Source organism: Lentinula edodes (assembly GCF_021015755.1).
Source record: "Lentinula edodes strain Le(Bin) 0899 ss11 chromosome Unknown C8R40scaffold_51, whole genome shotgun sequence".
In the NCBI taxonomy this organism is placed as follows: domain Eukaryota; kingdom Fungi; phylum Basidiomycota; class Agaricomycetes; order Agaricales; family Omphalotaceae; genus Lentinula; species Lentinula edodes.
Genome location: NW_025764357.1, coordinates 298492 through 317905, shown reverse-complemented (window position 1 = coordinate 317905; position 19414 = coordinate 298492). Strand labels below are relative to the sequence as shown.

At 45.9% G+C, this 19414-nt stretch overlaps 6 protein-coding genes and 1 non-coding gene across 7 annotated transcripts; 3 read left to right on the top strand and 4 right to left on the bottom strand.

Annotated features, from left to right (window-relative positions):
- Window positions 1–263: 263 nt before the first annotated feature.
- On the bottom strand, window positions 264–355 carry C8R40DRAFT_t256. Its single transcript has one exon. It is a non-coding gene; the product is annotated as a tRNA-Pro (tRNA).
- C8R40DRAFT_716208 (uncharacterized protein) lies at window positions 339–1244 on the bottom strand. The gene is made up of 2 exons (XM_046235965.1): window positions 1066–1244; window positions 339–1013 (listed from the first exon to the last, which is right to left on the bottom strand). The coding sequence occupies exons 1-2, from the start codon at window positions 1129–1131 to the stop codon at window positions 558–560; spliced, it is 522 nt and encodes a 173-aa protein (XP_046080948.1). The 5' UTR covers window positions 1132–1244; the 3' UTR covers window positions 339–557.
- A 618-nt stretch (window positions 1245–1862) lies between these two features.
- C8R40DRAFT_716223 (uncharacterized protein) lies at window positions 1863–3704 on the top strand. Its single transcript, XM_046235966.1, has 4 exons — window positions 1863–2043; window positions 2198–2886; window positions 2955–3107; window positions 3171–3704. The coding sequence occupies exons 2-4, from the start codon at window positions 2265–2267 to the stop codon at window positions 3587–3589; spliced, it is 1194 nt and encodes a 397-aa protein (XP_046080947.1). The 5' UTR covers window positions 1863–2043; window positions 2198–2264; the 3' UTR covers window positions 3590–3704.
- A 291-nt stretch (window positions 3705–3995) lies between these two features.
- Window positions 3996–5031, top strand: C8R40DRAFT_1073803 (uncharacterized protein; the record flags this gene model as incomplete). Its single annotated transcript, XM_046226632.1, has 7 exons — window positions 3996–4065; window positions 4184–4225; window positions 4288–4467; window positions 4538–4562; window positions 4631–4694; window positions 4731–4877; window positions 4945–5031. 7 exons carry the CDS (start codon window positions 3996–3998, stop codon window positions 5029–5031), a joined length of 615 nt encoding a protein of 204 aa, XP_046080946.1.
- A 6523-nt stretch (window positions 5032–11554) lies between these two features.
- On the top strand, window positions 11555–12502 carry C8R40DRAFT_1010259 (ankyrin repeat-containing domain protein; the record flags this gene model as incomplete). Its single annotated transcript, XM_046222846.1, has 1 exon — window positions 11555–12502. A coding segment is annotated over one exon (948 nt), but the record flags the coding sequence as incomplete, so codon positions are not given.
- A 337-nt stretch (window positions 12503–12839) lies between these two features.
- On the bottom strand, window positions 12840–14942 carry C8R40DRAFT_716201 (uncharacterized protein). Its single transcript, XM_046235964.1, has 3 exons — window positions 14657–14942; window positions 14351–14602; window positions 12840–14300 (listed from the first exon to the last, which is right to left on the bottom strand). The coding sequence occupies exons 1-3, from the start codon at window positions 14811–14813 to the stop codon at window positions 13264–13266; spliced, it is 1446 nt and encodes a 481-aa protein (XP_046080944.1). The 5' UTR covers window positions 14814–14942; the 3' UTR covers window positions 12840–13263.
- Window positions 14943–15372: 430 nt separating this feature from the next.
- Window positions 15373–19363, bottom strand: C8R40DRAFT_716117 (uncharacterized protein). The gene is made up of 5 exons (XM_046235963.1): window positions 19062–19363; window positions 18978–19004; window positions 18015–18902; window positions 17512–17966; window positions 15373–17453 (listed from the first exon to the last, which is right to left on the bottom strand). Exons 1-5 carry the CDS (start codon window positions 19240–19242, stop codon window positions 15573–15575), a joined length of 3432 nt encoding a protein of 1143 aa, XP_046080943.1. The 5' UTR covers window positions 19243–19363; the 3' UTR covers window positions 15373–15572.
- Window positions 19364–19414: the final 51 nt, after the last annotated feature.

The following is a 19414-nucleotide window of genomic DNA, read 5'->3' as shown; positions in this document are numbered from 1 at the left end:
CGTACACGTTATGGTTTTTTTCTGGTGTTTCTGTTCCTTGTTGATGATGATATGTGAAAACACTAATCTACGCTGCTACCTATGGAGTTTTTTCCAGGGTACTTATGGAATATTCTACACAGGTTCGTGTACGTGTTATCCTGCAAAAACAAAGGGGACCCAAAGGTAGTAAAATTAGTTGAAAAAAAACAAGACAAAGGGAGCCGAAAAAACAAATGAAAGTATGTAGTAGTCGAAAAATACTCAAAGGTGGAAAATGTACAGGGCCTGACTGGGAATTGAACCCAGGACCTCTTCCAATGATGCAGAAGCATTCAGACCCAAAGGAAGAATCATGCTACTAGACCATCAGGCCATTATAGTATCTACTAATTGAGCAATAGGATAGACTCCAGCCACCTTTGCCAGTACTAATTCTGGATGTATATTCTGAGACTGTGTGTCGTAACAAGTTATACCCCAAAATCATCGATTCTGACCAGGAGCTGTGTCCACCCTCCCTCCAAAATACCTCAACTAAACAGCATACCCTACACTAACTACCCTTGATTTCCCTGCTATTTCAGTAGTAATATCCCCTTGCTTTTCCCCCCTGGACCTGAAAGTACAGGTACCCCGGCTTCCCATTCCCCTTTCTCAACCGAGTCATCATGAGCGACCCCCAACTCCCGTCCAGCAGCCTCTTCCGTCCACTTAAACCCCTGCGCCTGCGCATCCCACCACGTGAAATCAAATGACCCAACCCTCACCAGAATAGTCGCGTCCCATACGGAATCAGGCAAAAACTTTATCTCGTCGACCGTAAGAGGTTTGGTGAGGAATTGACTTTCGGGTGGGGCTCCCTTTCTACCGTGATTGAGATGGGCAGCGATGCGTCCCTTGACGATGGAAGGTATCGTGGAGTCAGGTTTTGCGGGTTTGGTGGATCCGAGGGGTTTGACGACGATGCGGAAGGGGGGTTTGGAGCTGTCGGTTCGGGTGATCAAGGTCAGGTGTTTGCCGTCGCTGGTGGCCTATATAGAGAGGTAATGAGTATATTTGCTCTTCATTGTTGCAGACACTCACAGGGAGCGGCGCAGCATGTACGATGGCGAGAAGCCCTAGGAGGAGGTGCAATGGGGAGAAATGCATTACAGAGCCTGATATCAACGGTGTAATGTGATAAAGGTAAACTGGCGGTGAAGCAGTAAAGCTTTTGTGACTCGGAATGTACGTTGGAGCGTTTGGACGTTGGAGTGTACGTGTCAAGGACTGGCCAGCAGTTCTTGAAGGAGGAGTGGGGAATCGACTTTCCTTCGATTCCCCTTAAGTATGCGGTTTAAACCTTTCGCTTTAGTGCTTCACCCAGGGTCAACAAATCAGATTTCGTGATTGTGAGTTGTAGGGGTTGAATTTGGCACTAGTAGTGTCTTCCAATACGCTTCAGACAGGGCAGGACGTAGCAGGACAGGGCAGGACATATAAGTTGAGGGATTGCTTGTAATCGAATGATTTTCATGCGGTACGCGCAGGTCCGGGTTCCCGGTAGAGCGGCCCACGTTGATGTCAAAACTAAAATACTTTCTCTTTACCAAAACCACGTACATTGTCGCACCCCCAAGGACCTGGACCATAATCGAAACGTCTCACTATCTCTATAGCATTGCAGACGCTGCAATTATTAGCAGTTATTCCGTCGATGGATTTCCGAATCAGCGCCTGCCCCTAGACTTCAAAGTCCCGTCGGCGTACCAACCGCAGATGACCTGATTAGGTCCCGTCGTCCAGTCAAGTGTGGTCTCATGTGGGTGATATGAATGGTGAGATTTACAGGCGCGACGGCTGTTTGCCCAACGTGGTTCAACGGTTAATTGGAACGAAACGAAACCCGTAGGCTCCACCCAGAACCTCAAGCATTTGATAGGTCACAGCTTCGTCTCTCCTTACGCGCGCGATAGGCTGTTACTGTCAAACTGAGTCTGAATGGATGAGAAAAAATGAATAAAATGGATACAATCATACAACGTAGAAGCTGGATTGGCTACAGGGATTAGTGTCCATAAGGTAAGGTCTGTACAAGCCCATAAAATCCGATGGTCGGATAATCTGTCGTCTCTCTCGATCGATTAATCGCTTTCGACATAAATAAATCAACTGATAATTTTTTTCTCTTCCATCACCAATTATCCCCCAATCTCATCTCTGATATCCCATCTAGTCTAACCACCTACCCACCATCCAATCTCTAGCATCTTTCGATAGTAACCACCCCCTTCACGGAAACCATGTCACCCCCTTTCCGCGCAGAACACCTCGGTTCCCTCCTCCGTCCTCCTACCCTCCTCGCTACCCGCGCCGCCATAACCCAAAACGAACTCCCTCCATCCTCCCTCGCCCCAGTCGAAAAAGCCGCCATCCAATCCATCGTCCAAACCCAACTCACACTCGGCTTCCGGTGCATCACCGACGGCGAATACCCCCGACACATGTTCTGGGGCTCCTTTTTCCCAAACCTCAACGGTATGAAAGAGATCTACGACCCCCCGATCGAGATTTTCCGCGCATACGCTCCGGACATCGCTGCGTTCATCGAGAACGTGCAGATTCCCGGCGAGAGCGTGGTGTGCACGGGGAAGATCTCGCATACGGGCGAATCGACGTATGTCGAGCAGGTCAGGTATCTGCAGTCGATTTTGCCGGAGGAGAGGTGGGGAGACATCAAGTTGACGGTGGCGGCGCCGAATTGGTATCATTTGAGGTATATGGAAGGGAAAGCGTACCCGAAGGATGTGTATGTGGATGATAAAGAGTATTTTGGGGATATTGCGAAAGCGTATCAGGTGGAGTTGGATATTTTGTATAAAGCTGGGTTGAGGAATGTGCAGTTTGATGATCCGAATTTGGCTTGTAAGTTAGGATTCCTCTCCCGAGATTCCTTTCTTTTTTTCGTGTTATTCATTATTTTCCATTGTTAGATTTCTGCTCGGAGAAGATGCTGAAGGGATGGGAAGAAGACAAGACGAATATCACATCTGCCGATGACATGTTCGATGCTTATATCCAGCTATACAACGACTGTATCTCCAAAGCTCCTTCCGACATGCATTTCGGTGTTCATCTCTGTCGAGGTACGCTTTTACCCTCCTAGTATTTCCTCCTTCTCCTAACCACAATAACTTTTTTCCCACTAGGAAACTTCGTCGGCTCCCGCCACTTCAGCGAAGGCTCCTACGACCGAATCGCCACCAAGCTCTTCCAATCCCTCAACATCCACACCTACTACCTCGAATACGACACTCCCCGTGCCGGCGGATTTGAGCCCCTCGCCTTCCTCCCCAAAAACAAATCCGTCATCCTCGGCGTCGTGACGTCCAAGTTCCCGGAACTCGAAGACAAAGAGGAGATGAAGCGCCGGGTGTATGAGGCTGCGGAAATTATCGCCAAGGGGAACGGAGAAACTAGGGAGGAAGCGTTGAGGAGGATGGGGGTGAGTCCGCAGTGTGGGTTCGCAAGTCATGAGGGGGGGAATTTGATTGACATGCAAGGGATGGAGAATAAGTTGAAGTTGGTGAGGGAGATTGCGGATGATATCTGGCCAGGGGAGGCGTAAGGAGGAGCCAACAAAATCAAGTTTCAACATACTTGCATTACTAGTTTAGGTTATAATATTTACCATGTATGTATACTAAATATCTGTTGTGGAAGGTATGTCTTTGAGATGATCATGATGTGAAATATTTGCAAGTCCTTCCAAACTCTGCGATCCTAGGATATGTCAACAATGTATTTGATCAGCAGCTATATTTGTGTACGTAGAACGTCATATCAGAAAAAATGTGTGGAGTCTACATGACATCACACCTTCATGGATTCTGTAGGATCAATCAAGTAGTTGGGAACTTGTGACCACATATATAAGCCAGATCTTTTTCAATTGACCACCAGCATTTTCCATTTTGTACTCAATACAAGACTCCTGACATGAGTGCGCCCATGTCATATTTCAGGTAAACCCAATGCATTTCATGACTGTTGCTTCCGATGTTTTTTCATTATATTATATTATAGTAACCGGCAAAGTGCAAAGTTCGTCTCCAATTTGAGTTTGTCTCATTGTTATCAAAAACCCATCAACTGACTGAGAATGCATCTTATCTCTTACCATAATCAAGTGCTATATTCCCAAATGCACACAATTTCACAGTGTGCAACAGCACCTTCAATGCATATGAAGGGGATATCAACTGTTAGTCAAACAAATGCATAAGAGGGTGCATGTAGTGCTCAAAATATTTCTTTCCCCTTCAGACATACTTCCAAATGATGAAGAGAAAAAACTTCAAGAATGGCTTAGTGCCCCAAACTCCTCCATCAATTACACTACAGCTTTGAATAAGAGAACACCTGGAACAGGGGTATGGATCTTTGATCATCTAATTTACAATGCATGGAGAGAGGAACATGGAATTCTATGGATTCAAGGCAAAGGTGGGTAGCAATGATATGGGATGACTTTTTGATTATTTATAATGATTTTGATATGTTTCCTTGTATCAAGCTGGATCAGGAAAGACAGTTCTACTGTAAGTTGTCAGCAGTTCTTATGGAAAATGTTACTGAAAATCAACTAACTACTTGCTAATTTAAATAGTTCCACCATAATTGAAAATCTCAGCAAAAATTCCCCAAGTCAAGTTTTTTATCACTACTTTGATGTACGTAATAATACTGGATCTAAATCCAGTTATCAGGGATTTTTGTTGTCACTGGTGTATTCAATGGGGTTCCAAGATGGTAGAGTGCACTCTTCACTCAATGATTTACATGAGCAGTCCAAAAAGGCATGGCCAAAAGCACAACCAAGTAATCTGGATTTGGAAGATACTTTGAAAAAGATGGTCAATGATTTTGTACAAAGAAACCACCAAATATGTGTTGTCATTGATGCGCTGGATGAATGCACAGATCAATCCCTTGTATCTGAGCTCATACAGGGTATTTCTGGTCATATTTGGGTTGTTATCACAAGCCGAAATCAACCTCAATATGTAGAGACCACTGGCAGCAGAGTGATATCATTGGATAATAACTTCAAGTTGAATCAGGATATTGACCTTTACTTGGAAGCAAGACTAGGAACACTTTCATTCAGGCAGAATTTACAAGCTGAAATTAAAGATGCACTGGAAGAAAAAGTGAATGGAGTGTAAGTCATCCATGTGCATTATTAACATTGGGTTTGAATGTTAACATTTGATGACTCACATACCATCTATGGAACATCGTTCTCTTGTTACAAACCACTATCTCACTATCGTGTTATCAGTCTCACCGTCAATCCCACCATCGTGTACTATTACTATAGGACTACCAGTAGGATACATCGTATTGTACTTCCTTTCTCTCTCGCTATGTTTAGCTGTAACATGACATCGTCTACCTTGGACTTGTATATAAACCTGTAGTATTCGTCTTGTCGAATAAGCAGTTCTCTCTACTCCTTCATCATCTGATCTGTGTGATCAACTACAGTGCTGTGTGCACTCTATCTCTTACTGCCATTGCTGCTGAATATAACGTGATTATATTCTAACAGGTTATGGGCCCCGCCCTAACCTAAATAAACAAGAAATACGGTGCATACATTGATTTATGTCATTAAGGACTAACCCTCCTCGCAAAGCCGATAACCGTCCAACCAAGCCAACTGCAGCTTGTGCTCATAGGGAGCATATCTTCGATAAAGACGACGTCAAGGATCGGTACCACGATCCCGACGGCAACAAATACAGAGTTTGCAAAGATCAACCTTGTCCGAATAGATACGACAAAATAACAACTGGTTATATCCCCGGCTTTGCTAGACTTATCGACAGAAAGCAAGAAGACCTTATACTTGGACAAGGAGCACCCCCAGAGCAGGTTGCATCATCATCATCCCAGAAACCAGAGGGTACGCCAGAAGCAGCACCAGCTCCAGAACCAGAATATCCTGTATTCCCACCACCACCTAGCCCAGTACTAGATCGACCCTCATCACCAATATCTTCACTACCAAGATCTTCACCACCTCCACCAGATCCGGAAGACCCAGATCCAGGAGCAGAAGTATCAGATCCAGAAAGTGACGACGACGACGACAATATGTCTAAAGTATTCAAAGCCTTTGACAAGGTATCTACGCTTAAAAGTGATGGATCTAACTGGGACACGTGGAAGAATCGAGTGGAGCTAGCCACCCGATCAATTGGATTTTCAGATCACCTCACATCTAATCCAAAAGATAACACTGAAGCATGGGAAGCCAAGAAAGATGACGATGGAAATTTATTAAATGCCATTGTGGGCCGCCTATCAGACCAGATCTATAGGCGATACAAGAATTACGAAAACGTGTTTGATCTATGGAAAAATCTGCTGAGTGATTTTGATTCGAAAAGTGCTCTCACTGAAGCGCACTTACAACAACAGCTTCATTCCATGCACTGCCATGAACCATCAAAGGTTAATGAGCATTTGGATAAATTGTTGGAAATCAGGGACAGTTTGGAGGCGCGGAAAATCACCATTCCCGAGGAAATGTTCAATAACACGATCATTGCTTCCATCCCAAACATATTCAAACCAACGATTAACGCATTGGTAGTGGTTGCAGCAAGGACTTCAGTCCCGCTGACCACAAGGGAGCTAGTTTCGACGATACGTGCTGAAGCATCTGGTCATACCCGAGGACAGTCTGGAAAGAAGGAATCTGCAAACTATGCCGGTGGAAATTCCAACCGCGGCAGGGGTGGATTTAACCGAAATCGTGGAAACTTCAGAGGCCAGTCCAGGGGCAGAGGAAATGGTAATAGAGGAGGAGGTCAAAGTCGACCAAACTCGAACAATTCCACATGCTACAATTGCGGTGGAAAAGGGCATTTCGCTAATAAATGCAGTTCGCCGAAGCGACAACAGGCCAACGAGGCCCAAGAGAGTTCTCAGAAGAAGGAGAAAAACCAACCGTCTGGAAGCGGCAGTACTAGTTGGAGATCAAAGAATAAAGAAGTGGGATCCTCAGCCACCATTGAGGAAGTACCCGAGTCATCGTGGGCAGCCGTGGAAGTTACCACAACTACGTCACAGGAAATATTTAATTTCTCCGAAATCGCTAGTAATTACGAGACAGCTTTCGTAGCATCTCACAGCAGCGGAGCAATTCTGTTTGACTCAGGATGTTCATCCCACATGACTCCACTTCAGGACAAACTTCGCAACACGCGGAGTGTCCCTACCCGAATTATCCAGGCAGCTAACGCCGAGACCTTCACATCCAACACTGCCGGAAATCTCCAGATCGATCTTCCAATCAACGAGGATGGAATTTCGAAATCGCTTACACTCCAAAACACTCTCCTATGCCCCAACACGCCTAACACACTTGTATCATTGGGTAAACTCGACGATGCAGGATATGTGATGGTAATTAAAGATGGAACTCTTAAGATCATCAATAGACAGGGGGAGACGATTGGAATCGTTCCCAAGACAAATGGTCTCTACCAGATTCCGAGCGCAGAATATGCCTATGCCGGAAAGGCAGCCAGGATGGTTTCACTTTATGAAGCACACTGCATCGCTGGCCACCAGAACTATGCTTATGTCAAACATATGTTCAAATCAAACCAGGTTCACGGGATCAAGTTAGATCCTAAGCAGATGGAAGAACCCGAATGCCGAACTTGCATGCTTGCTAAAACTGCCAGATCTCCGATCTCCAAAATTCGAACATCCCCGAGAGCAGAGAAATTTGGTGATGTATTTCACATGGATGTATGGGGACCAGCTTCTGTCCAGACGCTAAATCATTACGTCTACGCATTGACAGTCATCGACGAAGCCACCAGTTGGTTGGAGGAACCGTTAATGAAGGGCAAAGATGAGGCTTTCGCTCAATACGTAATACTCCAAACCGGTCTCCAAACTCAATATGGCGTAACGGTCAAGAAACTCCACTCTGATCGAGGGGGAGAATTTCTCAGTGGTGAATTCACAGCATACCTGGAACGATTAGGCACTAAACGTAGCCTTACGGTACATGACACTCCGGAACACAACGGCATAGCGGAACGCAGCCACAGGACACTACTCAATGGAGTACGCAGCCTCATGATATCATCTGGATTACCGAAATGGCTTTGGGGATTCATGATGGGCTACATAGTGTATGTATGGAACAGGACACCAAAGAAGGCAAATGGTATGATTTCTCCATGGGAGAAACGATTTGGCACAATCCCCGACATCTCCAACTTCCACATCTTTGGAAGCACGGTCTATGTTAAACGTGAAAAGGAGCCTGGGAAGCTTGACCCTCAAGCACAGGAAGGACGATGGGTAGGCATTGAGCCAGAGTCCAATGGTTACTTCATCTATTGGCCAGATCGCCACACAGTCTCAACTGAACGTAATGTGCAATTCTCTGATAGGCAGATCCAACCCGTTGAGGGGGAGGATCAGGATTTGGGAAATCTGGAAACATCGATCACCGAGTCGGAACAGCCTATCATACCAGTACCGGAGGAAATTGCCGAACCCATCAACCCAGATATAATCACAGGAAAACGCGTCAGGAAGCCGACCAAGAAAATCCAGGACATCATCAATGGACTTGGAGAGCCGAACCGAGAGCTCAGGCATCTTACAGCATCACTTGGTCAAGTAACAGGTGAAATCATCGCTGACCCCACATCAGTTGCAGAAGCAATGCGACGTCCCGATTGGTCTCAATGGCGGGAAGCCATGAATGAGGAAATCCGGAGATTACAACAGCGCGGAACATATGATATTGTCATTCCACCTGATAATGCCAACATCCTCACATCGAAATGGGTATTTAGGACCAAGCGAGATGAACAAGGAAAAGTCACAAGCCACAGAGCCAGACTAGTGGTACGAGGTTTTAACCAGATACCAGACGTTGACTATTTCCCAGATGAAACGTTCGCATCAGTCACAAAGCTAGCAGCAGCTCGAGCCATCCTCAGCATAGGAGCCAAACAGAACATGTTCATTCACCAGATGGATGTCAAATCAGCATATCTATATGGTAAACTGGACGACAATGAACAAATCTACATGAAGGCACCACCAGGTGTTGACATTGAAGTTAAAGCAGGACAAGTGCTTAAACTCAAGCTCGCCCTCTACGGACTTAAACAAGCCGGTCGCCGTTGGTACATGAGATTCAGGGAGATCATGACATCAGTCGGTCTCACCAGGTCAAATTTCGATCATGCCGTATTCTATCGAACTGACCCTTTTTGTATCATATTCATCCACGTCGATGATATGACTATGCTTACCAAGACCATGGCTGTAATGGACACTCTAAAGAAGAAGATCAGGGACCAGATCGAAGTTGTCGATTCTGGAGAGATTCACTGGTTACTAGGGATTGAGATCCGCCGATCTCTACATACACGATCCATTCATTTATCCCAAAGGGCATATATTGACGCGATCCTATCTCGATATGGATTTGCAGATGTCAAACCCCTTTCCATTCCATTCGATCCACACATACATCTTACCAAGGACCAGATGCCAACTACCGTCGAGGATATCACATATATGCGCGACAAGCCCTACAGAGAAGCTGTCGGCGCCCTACAATACTTATCAGTAGCAACTCGACCCGACATTACTTACGCAGTCGGCATACTGGCAAAGTTTTTGCAGAACCCCGGAATTACTCACTGGAACGCTGTAAAGCGTGTTTATGCATATCTCAAATACACCCGAGACCTATGGCTCACATTTGGAGGAACACAAGCAGAAATCGAAGGATACACGGACGCTGATGGAATGTCCCAGGAGGATAGACATGCTATCTCAGGATACGTTTTCATGCTCAATGGAGGAGCAGTGTCATGGTCATCCAAGCGACAAGATACTATCTCATTATCAACCACGGAAGCTGAGTATATTGCTTTGACTCACGCTGCCAAGGAAGCAATTTGGTTTAGGAATCTCTTATCGGAACTATTTGGCCCTATTGCAAAACCAATCATTCTCAATGCCGACAACCAATCCGCCATCGCTCTTGCTAAAGATGATCGCTTCCATGCCCGAACCAAACACATTGATATTAGATACCACTTCATCCGATATGTCATTGAAGAAGGAAAGATCCGCCTTGTTTACTGCCCTACGGAGGACATGACTGCAGACATCTTTACAAAGGCGCTTCCATCTCTTAAGGCCAAACACTTCGCTGCGTCCATGGGACTAACAAAGGTTTGAGGGGGAGTGTTAACATTTGATGACTCACATACCATCTATGGAACATCGTTCTCTTGTTACAAACCACTATCTCACTATCGTGTTATCAGTCTCACCGTCAATCCCACCATCGTGTACTATTACTATAGGACTACCAGTAGGATACATCGTATTGTACTTCCTTTCTCTCTCGCTATGTTTAGCTGTAACATGACATCGTCTACCTTGGACTTGTATATAAACCTGTAGTATTCGTCTTGTCGAATAAGCAGTTCTCTCTACTCCTTCATCATCTGATCTGTGTGATCAACTACAGTGCTGTGTGCACTCTATCTCTTACTGCCATTGCTGCTGAATATAACGTGATTATATTCTAACATTGAAATCTAACTTGAATGACAATATCAGTTTCCGTTGGGTAGATTGTCAATTGAATGTATTGGAACAATGTGCTACACCAAAATTAGTCCGGAAGGCATTACAAACTTTGCCTCCAGATCTGGAACAGACATACATACAAGCTGTTCAAAGATGTAAAAGAAGCCCGAATTCAGCACAGGCACATCATATCCTTCTGTGGCTTTTGCATGCTTTCGAGCCTTTAACAAACAGTCAGGCCTCTGCCATTGTTTTGATTGATTTGGAAGAGCAAGTGGTTGAACAAGATGGTCAATTGAACCCTCAATTAGATAAAATCATAGACACCACTCTTGTTTCAATTGACTCGGATTGTCACCTGCAATTTTCTCATGCATCCGTAAAGGAATTTCTAGTCCAAAGCCACAATGTTGTTCAAACAATGGATTTATTTGAGGTCAATGAGGTGTTGGCACATGATATTATAGCTCAAATGTGCATTGTTTATTTATTGCAGTGGAAAAAGAACATCATGCATGGGAGTGTTTTCTTACTTGAGGATTATTCAAACAAATATTGGGTGAAGCATATTCAATTCATTCAAGAGAATCATTCTGGTCCAACAACCACACTCAGGGATTTAACTAAGCAGATCTTGGTAGATCAAAGCCCTCAGTATTTACATTGGACACACATGTATTTCAAAAGAAGCACATTCCTGCCAAATTGCAATCCACTTTGCTGTGCTGCATATTTAGGTCTAATGCAAAGTGCTGCTGATTTAATTGAAGGGGGAAGTACAGACATGGTTAATGTATGTGGTTGTAGCCTGGGAACCCCTTTATCTGCAGCAGCAGTAGCAGGTAACAAAAAAATGATGGAGTTTCTTATGAGTAAAGGAGCCAAAATTGATTTCCAATATGGAAGTGCACTCCAATCTGTTGCCTATCATACAGGCAACATTAGTATTTCCAAATGGTTGTTGGATAATGGAGCTAATGTAAATGTTCAAGTTGGTCAATTTGGTAATGCTCTCCAGGCTAGTGTTTGGGGTCATCATAAGAGTATGATCAAGCTTCTCATAGAATATGGAGCAAATATCAATGCCACAGGTGGTCCATATGGTAGTGCTCTTCAAGCTGCTGGAATTATGGGAAAAGAAGACATTGTAGAACTTTTATTGGACTATGGGGCTGATGTTCATGCCCACTATGGTCAACTTGATACTGCCCTTCAAGCTGCTGCATGTTGTGGAAATGCAAAGATTATTGAGCTTCTCCTGAAACATGGAGCTAATGTAGATGCTCAAGGTGGAAAATATGGAAATGCTCTCAAAGCGGCTGTATACCATGGAAAGGAAAATATTGTACATCTTCTAATGAAGTATGGAGCTGATATCAATGCTCAAGGTGGGGAATATGGAAATACTCTCCAAACTGCTGTGTTATCCTGGAATCTTGAAGAAAAATTTATACAAATGCTTATCAACTACAGAGCTAATGTCAACTCTCATGATGGAAAATATGGGAATGCTCTCCAAGCTGCAGCCTATTATGGAAAGAAAAATATTGTTCAGTTACTTCTAGACCATGGAGCACATATTGATGCTCAAGGAGGAGAATATGGAAATGCTCTCCAAGCTGCAGCATATGGGGGCAGTGAAAATATTGTTCAGCTTCTCTTAGATCATGGAGCTGATGTCAACATTCAGGGTGGTAGGTATGGAAGTGCCCTTCAAGGTGCTGTGTTTAACGGAAATGAGAGTATACTTCGAATGCTCCTCAGAAATGGGGCTAATATCAACGCTCAGTGTGGTGGGCTGGGAAGTGTGCTTCGAACTGCAATATTTCTTGGCAAAGAAAACATTCTCCAACTCCTATTGGACTACGGAGCCAATGTCAATGCTCAATGTGGCGATTGTCTCCGCACTGCTGCATTCCTCCGCAAACAAGGTATTGTCCAACTTCTCTTGGACAACGGAGCTGATGTCAATATCCGTAATCATGCATCATACACTGTTCTGAGGACTGCTGCATATCTTGGCCATGAAGAAATTGTTAAGGTTCTTTTGGATAATGGAGCTGATGCCCAGGATGCTTTGCAGACAGCTCAAACTCTCCAAAAAACAAATGTTGGCTTTCAAAGAAGATCTATTGTCCAACTACTCTTGGATTATGGAATTTAAGACATTAATTGTTCACTTCGAATATGTAGAAGATCTCGCGATAAGAATAATACCATGGGATAAGAAGACTTGTTATTCAAGGCTCAAGAGGCCATCTTTCTATTTATGTATGTAAAATCCTGTTTTAGGGTAAATGAAAAAATACATCAAACTTGTTATCATGCTCATGAATGTGTTTGAGTGAGATATATTGTATGATACAAGGATCAATGAAGATATGAATTGAGTGTTTATTTCTTGAATTAATCTGGATCATGAAAAAGGTGCACCCACCTCACCTCATGAACAAGCTCAGGAGGGGAGGTCACTAATCATGAGCAACAAGCATCCAAATGTCCAATAAAAGTAGAAATAAGTACAATCTGAAGTGTATTATAATCATAGTCTAAGGAAAGACATATCAGGAGCCTAAGTAAAGTATGGAACATTGAAAGGATACCTAGCATTCACCACTTCGAAAATATGTATGATCAAGGACCTTAATCCCACTCATCATCTTCCTCCTCATCATCACTATCCTCACCCATCTTTGCATTCCTCGCCATCAAGGCACTAGCTAAAGCACTAGTCAGATCCGACGCTCCACCACCGCCCCCACTACTACTGCTGGCAGATTCCTCGATGGCAGGCGTACCACCTCTCGGGGACGCAGAGGACAACGAGCCACTAGCCGGGGGACCTTCAGTCTTTTTCAATGAATGGATACCTTTGCCCTGGATTGATGCGAGGAGGTCACCGCGTCCGGGTTGGGGAGCGGGTAAGCCTAAGGAGGGTGGAGGGGGTGGGACACCTGAGGCTCCCGGTGGAGGTGGTGGAGGTGGAGGGGGCGGTGGAGCGCCAGTACGTGCGCCTGAGGGAGGGGGTGGTGGTGGAGGTGGAGGAGGGGGTGGAGCAGAACCACCGGCTGGGGGTGGCGGCGGCGGCGGTGGTGGGGGACCAGATGAAGGAGGTGGCGGTCTACTTGGTGGCGCCGGTGTATGCGATGACGCTGGGCGCGCAGGAGGAGGAGGTGGTACATGATGACCAGTCGAGGGACGGGCAGGTGGTGCAGGAGGTGCAGATGAGGGTGCATGCGCAGTTGAAGGTGGCGTGGCAGCAGCAGCAGAAGGTGGTGGCGGCGGCGGAGGAGGAGGTGCAGAATTTCTAGATCCTCCTCCTCTTGGTGGAGGGGGTGGAGGAGGTGCACCACCTCTCGACGGCGGAGGCGGCGGTTTCGTCGTCGCTGGTTTCTTCTTCTGTTCTTTCTTCTCTGCCTCTGCTTGAGCTTCAGGATAAACTTTGCGAAAATCACGAATAAATTCGACTTCTCTCTCGATGATCTTCTTGTCGATTCCTTCCTCCTCCAGATTCCCAACGATTGTCGTCCAGGATGGATCGACATTTCGCGAAGTGAACCCTTTATCCGCATCGTAGCCCATGTGAGCAACATGTTTAAATTGTGTAGGTGCAGAAATGAGGGATTTATCAATTTTGCCAGAGGATTTCACGGTAGGTGATTTGGATTTCTTGGATTTGGCTGGAGAACGATTCAATGAGTGAGGATACACAGTAGGAATTACTTACCACCCTTTGATTTCTTACCGGTCTTCTCTCTGACCTTTTTCTCGAAGCTCTTTGCCTCACTCTCGTCGACAAATACAAAGCCAATCATGCATTCATCACCCGGGAATGAATGAAACCATGGCCTATCTGTATTATATTCTGCCTCAAGTCCCTGGTAAAATTCATGCGACCATATAATGCCGCGAGTTCCAGTCAGGTCAACGAGGTTGAAGGAAAACTCCAATGTAACATTTGACCTGGTTAGAGTCAATGCACCTACGGTGAAAGATGGTCAGATCATTCGTAACTGACTTTCTGTACAACACCCACCCTGCAGTCCAGCATAAGCCCATTTATTCGGATCCGGATACGCATAATAAATCCTTGCAAATGTTGCCCAGAATATCTTGTTCGTTGCTGGTGACACTGGAATAGCAGACTTCACTTTGGCTTTGTCGTCAGCAGAAAGGGTAGATTGAGATGGCATGACCAGCAGAGTTGAGAAGTTTCTTGTCGTTATAAATAGTCAAAGTGTAACTCTATGTGAAGCCACAAAGCCACAAAGTTGCGCAGTAGACTGTGGTGGCGGTTCGTCACTGTGCATTGGACAACCGCGTTTTTTTCTAATAGCTCGGCCCGGGCTCAGGTTACACCAAAGCTCTTCACTCTCACTCACAAATACGACTAAGGAAACGAGACGATCTCGATGAACACTTAAAATGTTCTCTAGTGGTACCCTGTGGTACCGTTGTTGTATCTCAAATACTCTTATGTGGAAGGGATATACTGTTTTGTATGTAGGTCGTTTATGTATAAGAGGGGGAAACCGGATCCAGCGAAATAACATAATGAAACTTGGAAAGGAATAAAAAGGAGAATGTCATGGAGAAATTGAAAGGAGTTCGGGGCAAGTTCAACAAAAAAAAACAGAATAGGAAATTGTTGCGTCGATAAGGTAAAGTTGTGACAAGATACGACGAAAAACTTGAAAGAGGAATCGCTCGAACATTTAGTAGGTAACCAGTGCAAAGTCACTATATAAAAAGAATGCAATAAGTCAGTGGTAAATCTTTTGTCAAGAGAATTTCAGGATTCGAGAGACTGAACAATCAATTTGAGTTAATACATTATGAGCTTGAGCCATGCAATGAACCAAGAAAATTAGATAATTTGGGTGGTGCCAGATCATTTCGTTGTGGTGTCTTTTTGCTCTTTCTTCATAGAGCCGTGAGGTCAAGTGAAGATTTCATTCCGCGGGTGTAGTCCCATCGTGGACGTTCTTGACATTATTCGGAGTAACGGTAAACGTAGTATCGGATAAGGCGGGTTCGGACTCGATACTCATTGGATTCAATTTGTCCGCTGGCGGCGTGATCTCTTCCTCTATATCCGTGTCATGAATCAACGTCATAGTCGTCGCTTGTTTCTCCAATACTGGATCTTCAGTTGCTTCGACGTCCGTGCTCGTACGCAAAGCTTGTTCACGGCCGTTTGGATCCCCAGCAGAATGAGTACGATATGAATAGCCCCAAGTTGATATCGAAGGAAACGTGAACTCGATCGGTGGAGTCTCTGCTGCAGAGTCTGACGATTCCGTGGATGCTGACTCGGAGAGCGACTTGTTCGATGAGGATGATGAAGACGAGTATATATCAGCATCAAGATCGATTTCATTTGGAGTGGTTGTCGAGGTGAAAGGCAGCCTTGATGGAGGAGGAGAGCTCGGCATGGACATGGGTATCGCTTCCAATGCAGGCGTAGGTCGTTGAGTTGAGATTGCTTCAGAAGACTCCCGGCGGAAAAGCCCCGGGTCACGAAGCCATTCCAGTCCCAGAGCTGACCTTACTCCCGAGTCAGAACTCGGCGATGCAACACTCAGGCCATCATCAGAAAACTGTTGTCCATCTCTCACTTCATTGCCAAATCCCACGTCTTTCATCGGAGACATTTGCAGCTTTTCCTTAGCCTTGGATTTCGAAGATCCTCCTGAGCCTGACCTTCTCAGTCCCACCATACTCTCAGGTCGCTTTAAGATAGACCCGGCCAGTAGCTCGTTGACTTCCCCATCGATGTCATGCTCAGGATCAGAATCATAGTTGTTCTTGTTCTCACCAGGTCCCTCACCCTCTTTTCCGATTTCTCCCTTGGGCGACGCGGTTCCGGGATACACCTGATACGATGTTGGTAGGGAATACGGGTATGGGTAACCGTATGAGTAGCCGTACTGGTATTCAGGACCATACCCACCCAGGATACGGTCGCTATTTCCGGTACCAGCTACACCCCGTCCTCTTTTTCTTCCTCGTTCTCTCGACGTTCCAGGGGCCGGACTCGGAGACGACGTCATTGCCGGCGACATCGAGTCGGTCGAATCCGTAGTCACAGAGTCCAACGACGACATTGTAGACAACGTGCTCATGGCACCGCCTGGTTCCGTACCCGAACCGGCGCTAGCACCATTCCCTTTTCCGGTGTTATTCAGCATGTTCAAGAACTGCATCGGGTGCATCGTTCCTCCGTTAGAAGGGTTTCCACTCCCGTTAGCTTGGTTCTGGCCTTGGGAGAATCCGCCAAAAGTAGCATAGGTTGGGTATGGAAGATACGGTGAGTGTGGACTAAGCGGAGACATCATGCCCGTGGAACCTAAATGCGGGCTCGCGAAAGGCATACCTCCAGGTAAAGCACCTGTGGGTGAAAACATGCCGAAGGACGATGATGGAGAGAAGGGCCCTATGCTTTGCGGATTTGGAAGGAATGGTGTAGAAGGTCCTGGTGAAAACGTCGAAGGAGGGGAGAACATTCTACTTGGAGGAATGATAGGAGATCCCACGGGTGAAGATGAAGACCCCTGAGTCGTGGCCTGTCTTTCGGGAAGTTGGGCTAAAGGTGGGATGGGTGAGGCATGAGAGCTATGAGACGGTCGTGACGACTTGGAGGTGGATCGTGAAGACGTCGGTGAAGTTTGGCTGTGCTTCTGGGGGCGTTTTCCTTTTGAATATTTCCCGACAGTTCGCTGTGGCTGTGGAATAGCGAGATTCTGCAATTGGGGGGAGAATTGTTGAGGTGGTGCAAAATAGACTGCATAAGATTGGATCTGATGCACGAGATGATGAATTTGCGCCTGAAGCTGAATATATCGGGAACAGTCAGTAAAACCTTGAGGACACTAAGCGAAAGAATTTTACCTCTCCTTCTCTTCGCCTCCAAACATTTCCCTCCCAGCGCAACACCTTGAGCTCGTTCCCTAATCTCTCTAATTCGCTTCGTGTGCTTTCATCTCTCCCTCTCGCTTCTTCTTCTCGCTTTCTAGAGGCCTCCAACGCTCCCCGTAATGATGCGATTTGTGTTTGCGTGGACAGGCTAGTGGAATTAGGGCTACCGGGTGGAGGTGTACCGAATCCAGCGCTAGAACTAGCTTTGCTCGAACCGGGGGCGGAGTCGTGTGTGGAGCCCGAGCCTGAAGTTCCATTTAAAGTGGGAAAGCTAAATGGAGTCAACGAAGTGGAATGATCCCCATTCTCGACGTGCCCTCCATCCATGTAATCAGAATCTGGTTTCGACGTGGAACTGGAAGCGCGGGATGTATCATGGATCGGCATCAAGGTTGAAAATCCTACTCCAGATGAGGATGTTACCTGCCCTATGCTGTGTTCTTGACGTGTTTGCGAACGAAAACGAGGGGGCTTACCGGCCCGGGAGGGAGCAGAGATCACGTTAAGCGTGGAGGATGAGATATCAATAGTATCCTTCGATTGGTCAGATCGGGTATATGAAGAGCTGGAAGGCATTGACTGCGATGAGGTGAGTATAGCAGGTGATACATCAGTCCCATGAGTAATATTGAGTTTATTGGTGGCGAAATTATCAAGGCTACTATTTTTGTCGTTGTTACCATTCTTGCGTCGGATATTCTTGGAAGTTGATTTGGGCAATGGGGTGTTAGAGGAAGGAATGGACTCAAATCTTTCCTCGTCCAGAGCGGGATTCAAGTCAAGGCACTTCGCGGATTGAACCGATGTATCTGTTGTATCAGCATAGCTCATAGAAAACATGGAGATGGCATGAGATGGTGTGCTGCCATACGACGTGGATGGAGAGTGCCCATGATTCATTTCCGGGGGAAGCGCAGGTGAAGGAGGCATTGCCGTCAGCGGTATCTCCTCCTCCTGATCCTGTTCTTCGTGGTCATCTCCGGATTGACCGCTTCGTGCAGAGGCTCCCGCAGCGGAACAGATAGAAACAGACCTGGAAGAAAGCGATGCCGAAAAGTCACGAGTGCCAGATTCAGAATGGGAACCACTACGATTGCGGTTGGAAGTAATGGAGTTCGATGACGGTTCCTGTGGTGCTTGTGCTGGCACAAAGTCAGAATGTAATCCTGAATTTGGAACTGATGACGAGGACGGGTCACTGGGGCCGGGCAAGTCGACATGCTTCAACAGCTTGGCCAGATCTTTCGCTTTCTTGCCCCCTTTTGTCAATTCTTTCATTGGGTCCTTTCTCCGTTTCCGACGTTCCTTTGACCTCGAAGTCTGGAGTTTTGAGGCGTCGTTGAAATTACTGTCTTCATGGATATCTGTGAAAATATCACGAATGAATGTTCGAAAATTAGACATGACTCGTTCGACATATATGTCCGCAGAAATCCCACCGTATGGCTCGTGTTGATCTTCTGAAGCTGCGGTGAGGAAGTGGTTTGAAATGGCAAGTAAAGACAAGATAAAGAGCTACATACCACTTTGCGCGTCACTTTCAAGCCCTTTAGGCAGCAACCTGAGGTTCCCAATACGCAGATTGGACTTCAAGAAGACGGCTGATCCAGCAAGGACGAGGGTGGCAGCGGCTACAAGAATGCTGGGCTGTAGACTTAGAGATAAAGGCGTTGTCGAATGCAAGTGGTCCTGTTCGTTGTTCATCGTGGCGATGAAAAGAGAGGCGGCTCCGTAAACGGTGATGGTGATGGTAAGAAGGTAAGGAGCAGATGGATATGTAAAGAATGGCTCGTGTAAATGAGTTGTTCTATTGAAAGAACAAAGCGAGTGACAAAATGACTTGAAGGAACATGTATGGTAGGAGGAGAGTGAAGTA